This window comes from Leptonotus elevatus, chromosome 17 (assembly GCF_054856555.1).
Source record: "Leptonotus elevatus isolate MCC_2025b chromosome 17, RoL_Lele_1.0, whole genome shotgun sequence".
Classification (NCBI taxonomy): Eukaryota; Metazoa; Chordata; class Actinopteri; order Syngnathiformes; family Syngnathidae; genus Leptonotus; species Leptonotus elevatus.
The window spans coordinates 12185977-12196039 of NC_141255.1; the positions used below are offsets into that span (position 1 = coordinate 12185977).

Consider the following 10063-nt stretch of genomic DNA (forward strand, 5'->3'; position numbering starts at 1 on the left):
AAGAATTTTCTTCTTGTAATGTCAAGACTAATGTAAAATAATTTATTCTTGTTATGTTACCACTTTTTTCACAATAGGTGTTAATTTCATCTCATACAATTTTTTTGGGGGGGTGAAAAATTCGCTTTGAAGGCAAAACTTGGACCAAGGATTTTTTTCTCAACATTTTCAAAAAGTTAAGACAGAATATATATATCTTTTAATAAATACAAAATAAATACAGATGTAGCATGGCAACGAGACAATGAATGAAAACGAGTAGAAAGAGGAAGTGCATCAGTGTCATTCATGTCAGCAAAAGTCCTGGTTTTGAAAAGTTGTTTTCTGTTGTCCAGCAGTAGTCGGGCACAGTGAAACTTGTCTTAGCTTCTTAAGCAGGATGATTGAACTGGCCCATGAACAAAATGGCCCCCGTGTGTTTGTGTTGGATCAAGAAAAGAAAGGGTCGATCCAAAGTGAGCTCCTCCACTGCCATTCGGGAAAACATCACAGCAGCTAAAAAGACAAAACAAATGCGTTATTGTACAAATGTACAACTTTTTCACGTGAAATTCCATTGTATTTTCATCATGCTCCCATTTTCATAAGTTACAACTTTATTCTCACCATTTACAACTTTTTAGTGTACTTTAATTCTTTTCTTGTAATGTGACCACGTTTTTCATGTGACATTTCAACTTTATTCTAGTGACGTTAGCATTTTTGTCACGTTATTCCCAGAGTATTATGACTGACATAAAATTACAACATTATTCTGACGGGATTTTTGTCACGTAAAATTAACGACTCAAACTACAGTGTTCAAGTAATATGTGGTTGCCCAGCAATGTTGTGTGCATGTGCGTCGGTTTTGAAATGTTTTCAAACAAAGACCTTTCGCATCTGCAGTTGAGGAAATGCCTTACCTGTTGCCGCTGCTCCCTTTGTTCCGAGCTCATTGACCTCAAGCTTCACTGTCTGCAGGAACTTGGACAGGCAAAGCCTCTCGTCAGCTAAAGGGAGGAATCAGAAATTAAATACATGGTAGTTCCACAAATAGAACGCTCTGCTCAGATAAATGCCATGTCCCATTTAAACTCTTTCACTGCCCAGTTCCAAAGGAATCTTTCAATTGTGGGACAAAGACAGCAAAAACATAGAACGAATAAATATCTATAATAGCATGTAAATGTTTAGTTTCTTCAATTTTCTTGTCAAATGTGTTTTGTTGTTTAACTCACTTGTAATGCGGGTGAAATCGGCAGTGGCCAGGTTGAACATGTTCCCCAGGCCCATGCTGGTGAGTGCAGCCTTCAAGTTCACCTCCGAGTTCAGAGTAAACCTGGAAACAGCAACAAATGCACCTTAAAGCTATTCTAGGCTAAGAGGCCAAAAAAAGAGAAAGCTAATTTATGTGTGTTATGTTACGCTGGTAACATTATTAATTAACTTTATTCTTGCAATATTCTGGAATTTTGTCTCCTGACATGAAAAATGGAAACATTCTGATTTCCTTTCTGTAAAATGTATTCTCGCGGTCTCAAATATTTTATGCAGTCCTTACCTGGGCATGGTTAACTGTCTCCGAACGCTCCTTAGCTCGGCTCTCCACTGCCGGATCCGCTGGCTGCTCAGGTCATCACTGAGCACGCTCAGCGGCACGTCGGCTTCGAAGGGCGACACCAGCAGCATGCTCAGTGAGTCGCTCTCATACGGGACCTCCACCACGTCATAGTCCACGCCGTTGGCAGTCACAAACTCTCCTATGGACACAGCAGAAGAAGAAATCAATCAATCAAGAAATATGAATACTTGGTTACTGTGCTTGAGTAGATTTGTCAACTATTTTGACGCTACCATAGTTGAAGCGATTGGTGAGTGTCATCATGTGAATGGGTACAGCGCTGCCGTTGGCGCAGTGGAACATCCTCTCGTGCGTCAGCTTGGGGTCGAACGGAACCTTCCAAAGTCCCTGGAAATGGAGGGCGTTGAGGAGCACCAGGCGGGTCTCGTCGCTCAGAGATCCTCGGGCCAAGAACTCGGGAATGGCGCCTGCAAAAAAAAAAACGATGCCGATGGTCAAAACAAATTAGGATACTGCAAATTACTGCTACTAATTACTAATATTCCACCTTTTACTCTCTGGTACAGTAAAATAGTGACTTTTCAGTACCTGCGGTGTGGTCCGACACCCAGGCGTTGATGACGGCAACCGCCTGGTTGGGCCTGGTGAAGTCCACTTGGTGTGGGTGGCTCCTGAAGGCTTTTGACAGGGCCTGGCGGTATCCCTTCTCCAGGCTCATCTTCCTCTCTACCATGACTCCGCTGGCCATCTCCAAGCCTTCCTCGGCGTGGAGGTCGCGCTGCAGGAGGCGCTGCTGTCGAGACATTCCTCGCTCTGCGGGAGAGATTGTCATCATTTCACACGTCAACCATTTGGAACTGTTACCGTATCCGTACATGTTTTGATCCACTCAAAGCAAAGGAGGAGGTGAGTAGCTGATCACAACTATACGAGCAAACAAGGATGAATGGTTATGTGCGTCACCTTGCAGGGAAAAGCCCATTGCGGCGGTCATGGCTTTGCGAGTGATCCCCGCCGCGCCGAGCTGTGCCATCGCCAGGACGGAGGACACGCCATACGGGGAGAAAAGCACGTTCTGGTCTGCTGAGGCTCTGGTCAAGTGGGCGTACACCTTCAAGCCTAAGTCGCTCTGTTTGTCCTGCAGAGAGCCATAAGCACCTCCGCTCACGGCCACGAACAGCACAACGCTAAAGTATCTGCAAAACATGCTGTTCAGGAAAACATGGACACTTGATTATTGGAATGAACAGCTCTATATACTACCATCTTATATATATATATATATCCCTTCCTGTATTCTCCAAGCAATTTCCCAGAATATGATTATATCGTTAAATTCAAATGCTGACGCAGTAGCGGTAAAGTTTCCACAGTAAGACGTGTTCACACTCGTTTGCCATACCAGGCAGCAGACAAGTGCGCTTTTTGGTTGGTGACCTTTCACTCGGGTTGTGTTTGTGTGACGACTCACTGTTAGCGTTGCGCAAACATTGCTGTCTAAATTGCAAAAGTTGACATTTGACCATAATTATTTATTCAAATAAAATGACTTCTTTCCTCTTGTAATATTTGGACTTTTTCCTCTTGTTTTCTCCCTGTAAAAAGTTAAAACATGTCTTATATTGTAATGTTAAGATTTTTTTTCCACATCATCATACTTTTTTTTTCTTGTAATTTTACAACGTTTTCATATAACATTATGCTTTCGTCTTCAGAACATTAAGTTTTTTTTTTCTTATTACTTATTCTCATAACATAACTACTTTTCTGTCTTGATTTGGTCACGTTGTCACAATATTAAGATTTTTTTCTAATATCATTAAGACCTCATATTTTTTCACAACAATACGACTTTTCTCCGTAATGTTGCAATTTTTCTTGCAACAGTAAAATATTACATGGTAATCATCACAAAAATCCAACTTTTTCAAATATATATATTTTTATTTTGTTTTAACATGCCAACTTTTCTACAAAGCTGTTTCTTTTAACAGTCACATTTTTCTTGTAACATCACAGCCTTTCCTCACAACAATGTGACAACTTTCCATAGCAAACAATACAATTTTTGTCTTAACACTACAACTTTTTTCCATGCAAATCGACAACTTTTAATTTTCAATTCTAAATTTCAACTTCATCCTCTTGTTCTCAAAAAGACGAGAAAAGCTTCTATTTGATTGCCCTGCTGGACAAGTATTGCAAAATAAAAGACACGCATTGTTAAATGTGGTTTCCAAATAATTAAGAAGTAGTTCTTACCTTGTCGCTGGCTTCTACGAGGCTGTGTGGTTTACTGCTTGAATGTAATTGACCCGGGGAGTTCCTTTGCTTTTATAGAGTTTGCACACACATACGCAGTAAGTCCCGGCCGGGTCTGAAGCGTTCCTCCCCCCCCCCCCTCGCCGGCTTGCGCACACAGAGGTTATTTGTGATGATGATGTCATTTGGCACTGTCTGGAAAGGCTTCCTTTTCGTACACTGACACATCCGCCCACGTCCGACTCGTTCCTCTGTTTGGTGAGTGGAAAAAGTCACTTCAGTGTTTTCTCCTCGCCACTAACAACATACACACACATCCCTCTGGTATGCGGGAAACTCACTGTCACAGAGGGGAAAGTGCACCATTCGCTGTGATCAATGTCGTAACAATGAAAAAAATTCCTCAAAAAATAGTTCTATGCTTACGAGTACCCGAATTATGGGAATAGGAAAAATATTTATAACAATCATCATTTCAGTCTATCATATTTTGCTAAGAGCCAAATTCATTATTTATGTTGAATGAAGTCTAAAAAAAAAACTTTAAAAAAAAACGATGATTGACACATGGAGCGCCCAATGACTGCATCAGCACTAAAAAGCTGACTAATGATGCTTCAGTCAAACAATACAGAAAGGCGGAATGATACATGCTAAAGCCGACTGTCAGAAAACAAAAACAATTACACACCGTGTGTTTAATGCTACTTTGCCTTGAGACTGACTTGTTAGCTTTATGTTAACATGTTAGCTTTATGTTAACATGTAATGCCATTGATATGCTAACAGCATCAAAAGTCAGTTTCAGAACCCTTTAAATCATGATGCCCAAACTGTTTAATACTCTTCATTATTATTATTATCATTATTATTATTATTATTATTATTATTATTATTATTATTATTATTATTATTATTATTATTATTATTGGTAACAGAACAAATGAAAACTCGCATCTTAAGGTACTACAATTACCGTACACAAGTCAGCATGTATTCTTCCACTTTGCTGGGTGTTTTTTGACTGGACCGTCAATGGCCAGCTTTTTGTAACAACCTACGAACATTAGAGTCAGCATGTATTTTTTTAACCTTCTTCCACGCATATAACTTTTTTTTCCCTGTGATACAAGTCCAACGTAATTCTCGTCATATGCTATTTTTTGCATGATGAGGGACAACCATTTATAACCCCCTCAAAGAAATGTGCTATTTATTTGATCTTTAATACAGTTATTCATTTATACTATCTCTGGAGGGTGACACATGGAAAGAACATATTTTCAAGGGAATACCAGCATTCTTTATCACCCTACTCACTGAGCATCTGGTACAAACGGGAAGTAACACAATTTTTCCATTCTGTGCGGGGTGTCAGACATTTGGCAACCCCCAAAAAGTCCCAATGGGCTCATTTCTTATCTAACTGGAAGACTTTTAAGCACCCACAACCATAAAAGGAAAGGGAAAATTTGAGACAGACTTGAACAATGGTGTCTAAATAGAAAAAGATGCAACGACATATCTGTTTGCCATTAGCTACACAGCCCTGGGCTTTTTCTCCCTTTTTTTTTTTGAGCCATAAAGTATGTAAAAAGTTACACATGGCAAAAACATCCAAAAGTAAAATTGAGGGTTTTTCTATGCTCACTAAAATGTCCTCAAAACCAATAGCAATATTGCATAAAATGTGTAATATGATGAGATTTGTTTTTGGAGCTTGAGCATAAATCTCAGCTTTCTGTTTCTGCTAAGGGCGTCTATAACCATGGCAACCATCCAGTACATACATACAAGCGATGACAGGCCGATTGTATAAGACAAGTGTGACTGAGTTGTGTTCAAGTTGGCCGCCGCCTCACTGACTCAGCAACACTTCATCCTTTCCATTCCTTCTACCGCTCGATGACTTACCATGTGCTCAGTTTAATGACTTTCTAAACACTAACATGGAAATATTAAAATAAAGAAATACTATAATAAATGTTTGTAAACCAGTTGTCCCCAGTTAGATGATATACCTTTAGATGACTGGGGTTAAAAATAAGTTCAAAAAATATCCTACTTCAATGGAAAATGGACTGCATTTATATACCGCTTTTAACTACACCATATGGTGCCCAAAGTGCTTTACAATTAAGCTTCACATTCACCCATACACTCATACACCAGTGCTCCCATGCAAGGCGCTGCCAGGTCCACTGGGAGCAAATCAGGGCTCAGTGTCTTGCTCAAGGATACTTCGACATGGTCACCAGGGTTGAGGATTAAACCCACAACCTTACGGATCGGAGACGACCACTCAACCACTGAGCCACGCCGTCTCATAATGAATCAATAATCAATAATGAAAATAATAAAAGGATAGTATAAAAAGAAGGATGGAAGGGAGGATTCAGGATGGATGGAAAGAAGAAATGTGGGAAGGAAGGGAAGGATAAAGCAAGGGAGGTAGGAAGGAGACATGTGTAGATTTAGGATGGTGTGAAAGGCTGGAAGTGGGAGGAAAAGGGAAGTGGGAGGAAAAAGGAAGTATGGATGCAAGAAAGGAAACAAGGATGTAGGAAAGGAAAGAAGGAAACGGTAGTGAGTAGAGAGAAATGATGCAAGTTAGAAAAGGTGGCTAAAAGAAAGGATTGTAGGAAAGAATGGTATATAAAAAGAAAGTAAGCAACTGCAAGCTGGAGGAAGAGTGAAATTAAGGAAAGAAGAACGAAAGGAAGAAATGATAGAGTGCAGGAATCAAAATAGTAAGGGAAGGAAGGATGAAGGGAAATTTTTTTAATGTAAGTTTAAATTTAAATCCCTAACCCTGGTAGCTAACCCCAAACCTTAAGGTCCCAGATCCACGACATCCCCCTTAACGGCGCTAAGCCTAAATGGAAATCAATTCAAAACTACATTTTTAGTTAATGTCATTTGTATTTTAAAAGTGTAAATGTAACCAAAAGACAAATCTTCAAAGCATATACCTACGTTTGGCCCACCGTATATTAGGAAACGGCGATTAAATGACGCTTATAATGACTAAAATATCGCTGAATCTGTGGTAAACGAAGGTATTTGAACGCACCCGCCGCGCATAAATTACGTCACAAATACGCGCCGCCATGTGTAAACTCAGATGGTCTTTGACATGCTTGTTTACGCTGGATTTACACGTAACTTTTAATTCTAGTCTCACGTTAGGCTCCTGTTTGTATATAAACACGTCCTTTTCTTTTTGGGGGGTGTTAAAATAAGTAATGGTAACGTACTGAGTCCTGTAGTTTGCGCCTTTTGCGGTAGGACGTGAATATTAACAAATGGATGATGACGACAGCGTTAGGACCGATGACAAAAAAATCCTAAATAATAATAATAATACAGTAGACTGTGAAAAAGAAGACGGAGAAACCACCAAGAAGCAAGCTTTATCTAAAAGGCAAAGGAAGAAGCTTCTAAAGCAGCAGAAATGGGAGGAGGAGAGGGAGCTAAGAAAGTAAGATGACAATTTAATTTATTCTGATATAATACAAATTATATACATTATTATCGTGTGACATATAATGTAACCCCCCCCCCCCCCGCCCCCATAAATAAATAATCCAGTACTGTACTTAGATTAAGTAGGAAGTGGAAAAATACACAATTTTACAAGAAATTATATTTTTCTTGCATAGAGATCATGGGACTGTCTGATTAACTTGAAATGTGCCATGTTACAGGCAAAAGCGAAAGGACAGGAAGCATCAGCGGCGGCTGCAGAGGCAAAGCAATCATCAGGAGGATGAAGGTGAAGACCGCAGGACCAGGAAGCGCCCGAGGCGAGAGGCGACACCCACTTCTCTCAGGCTGGTGGTGGACTGCAGTTTTGATAACCTCATGTTAACCAAGGTAAAACAGATCCATTCCAACATCTGCTTCTCAATTATCAGTCGTTCTCCTCTTCTCAGGATGTACACAAGCTTCACAAGCAGATCCAGAGGTGCTACGCTGAAAACAGGCGAGCCTCACATCCAGTCCAGGTTTGTCACTTTGGCACATTTTATTCAGGAGGAGAGAACGGGCAGTGAACAAAAAGGCCAACACGTTTGGCATTATAATTTTTTTTACTTCACATCAGTGCAACTGCAAATGACAAAAAACATGCGTCACTGAGTACATCTGTGGGAAGAATGTACTAATTTTATTCAAGAGGAGAATACGGGCAGAAAAAAAAAATCTAGTGTTGTGGAGGTTAATATGGTCCAGGTGGAAAAGACAACAAAAAACATGTTTTGTTTAACACAGTCGACAGTCGACAGTCGGAAGGACACATTTTATTCAAGGTTAGACTATGGGCATGAAAAGTCATAAATTGTCTCCCTTTTGTCCAGTTTTATCTGACAAGTCTCGGAGGACAACTCAAACAGAGTATGGATGAAAAAGACCAAGGATGGATCAATTGGAAGGTGAGTACACAATTTCAATAATACGAGAGAAAAAATTGTAAAACAAAAAGTTGGAATTTTGAGAAAAATGTATAATGTAGTTTTGCGCCGCCCCCCCAAATCAATTGATTCCATTTATTTTTGCAGGACATTAACATTAAATTAGAGCACTACAGCGAAGTAATGGCCAAGGAGGATGTAGTCTACCTGACGTCGGACTCCCCCAACGTACTGACGGAACTGGACCCCAAAAAGGCGTACGTGATTGGCGGGTTGGTGGACCACAATCACCACAAGGTCTGGGCCGCAAATGGCGAAGGCTCCCTCAGAGAATAGCTGCGGTGTTCCTCAAGGCGCGCCTTCCTGCCCACCTTCATTTCTTTCTCTGTGCTGGATTTTCAGGGGATCACGTTGGAGCGGGCCCAGAAACTGGGAATCTGTCATGCCCAGCTTCCCCTTAGCAGCTTCGTCCAGATGAACAGTCGCAAAGTTCTAGCGGTGAACCACGGTACCAAGACGCTTCTCACATTCTCACTTTATTGTTGCCAGGATTACATTCCTTGGCCTTTTGTTGAGATTGTGCGGTATTTATTCCCCATCAGTGTTTGAGATCATGCTGGCGTACGTGGAGAAAGGCAGCTGGCAGGAGGCCTTCTTCTCCGTGCTGCCTCTGAGGAAGGGTGCCAAGGCCGTGGTTGCGGATCCAGGAGACGGCGATGGAGATGAAAAGGAGCAACCAGAGGAGCACTCGGACACTGACGCACCCCAACCAACAGACAAGTGAGCCTCAAGCTTGTGTTACAGAATGATTTAGATTATTTATTGAGTGCTTTGACCTTCTTATGGGCTCGTTCCTTAGATAGATTGTCAACAAAACTTTGCTTTTTATTTTTGTATCGATGAATTTTGCTTTCTGATTGTGCCAAATCATGGATGTGTATGTTGAAATGCTACACACATAGTGTATATTAGAAACACACAAATTAAGTCTGCATTTTACGGGTATGATGTTGGAGAATTGAGAGATTTTTTTTTTAATTCTTATTTCACCATTTATTAAGATCTATGTAATTTTCTCATATTACGACTTCATTCTTTTAAAAAAATGCTTGGGATGCTACAACTTCATTTTTGAATTTTTTTTTTTTCACTTTTATTTCTCATGAAACTTTAATCTTGTAAAATTGTTTTTTCGTAATAGTACAACTTTATTCTTGTAAAGTTACATAGTTCTTTTTTTCCCATAATACTGCTTCATTCTTGTAAATAAACAAAAAATGCTCATATTACGACTTTATTCTTGAAAAATTACAAATTTGCTGTGAAATTACAATTTTTATTTTGCTCTTAATTACATGATTCAATTTCAAATGAATGTTATTTTCCAATTACAACTTTATTACCATGACATCAAGATTTTTTTGGGGGGGTCAAATTATGATTATACACAAATTTTATATATTTTTTCCACATGATTTTGAATTTTTGGGGTGCTCATCTTCCGACTTTATAAATTATTATTATTATAAATAATTTTGCGGCTTCACATTGGGACTAGAGCACATTGGAGTCGATAAGCTCTTGGGGCAGGAACAGGTACAAGCAATGTGGAGGTGCTTTGACTTTTTGCGCGGTGCCTGGATAACTGCGCACACTGGCATTAAATCAGGGCGAGGCCATTAGTGGCCAACGGCGTAGCGAGCGTCCGGGGCTGTAGATCAGTTACTACAAGAGGAACATTGGGATCTATTGCACAAGATGTGCTGAAGCGGGCTTCTATTTTGGTCAGCTTTTTTTTCCTCCCCAAACCACCTCGTAAATTACG

At 40.1% G+C, this 10063-nt stretch overlaps 2 protein-coding genes across 2 annotated transcripts; one reads left to right on the forward strand and one right to left on the reverse strand.

Moving 5' to 3' along the window:
- Positions 1–176: 176 nt before the first annotated feature.
- Positions 177–3932, reverse strand: serpine1 (serpin peptidase inhibitor, clade E (nexin, plasminogen activator inhibitor type 1), member 1). Its single transcript, XM_086059528.1, has 8 exons — positions 3827–3932; positions 2528–2772; positions 2153–2377; positions 1837–2031; positions 1544–1742; positions 1221–1321; positions 906–992; positions 177–495 (listed from the first exon to the last, which is right to left on the reverse strand). The coding sequence occupies exons 2-8, from the start codon at positions 2769–2771 to the stop codon at positions 371–373; spliced, it is 1176 nt and encodes a 391-aa protein (XP_085915654.1). The 5' UTR covers position 2772; positions 3827–3932; the 3' UTR covers positions 177–370.
- A 2993-nt stretch (positions 3933–6925) lies between these two features.
- trmt10a (tRNA methyltransferase 10A) lies at positions 6926–9524 on the forward strand. The gene is made up of 7 exons (XM_086059682.1): positions 6926–7307; positions 7534–7702; positions 7762–7833; positions 8185–8259; positions 8386–8535; positions 8641–8746; positions 8841–9524. Exons 1-7 carry the CDS (start codon positions 7132–7134, stop codon positions 9020–9022), a joined length of 930 nt encoding a protein of 309 aa, XP_085915808.1. The 5' UTR covers positions 6926–7131; the 3' UTR covers positions 9023–9524.
- Positions 9525–10063: the final 539 nt, after the last annotated feature.

Excerpts from the sequence above, each read along its gene's own strand:
- serpine1 (XM_086059528.1), bottom strand. The coding sequence starts at position 2,771 with ATGTTTTGCAGATACTTTAGCGTTGTGCTGTTCGTGGCCGTGAGCGGA. Across the intron at positions 993-1,220 it reads CGATTTCACCCGCATTACAA|CTGACGAGAGGCTTTGCCTG; the intron begins GTGAGTTAAACA and ends TCCTCCCTTTAG. Across the intron at positions 496-905 it reads AAAGGGAGCAGCGGCAACAG|CTGCTGTGATGTTTTCCCGA; the intron begins GTAAGGCATTTC and ends TTGTCTTTTTAG.
- trmt10a (XM_086059682.1), top strand. The coding sequence starts at position 7,132 with ATGGATGATGACGACAGCGTTAGGACCGATGACAAAAAAATCCTAAAT. Across the intron at positions 7,703-7,761 it reads ATAACCTCATGTTAACCAAG|GATGTACACAAGCTTCACAA; the intron begins GTAAAACAGATC and ends TCCTCTTCTCAG. Across the intron at positions 7,834-8,184 it reads GAGCCTCACATCCAGTCCAG|TTTTATCTGACAAGTCTCGG; the intron begins GTTTGTCACTTT and ends CCTTTTGTCCAG.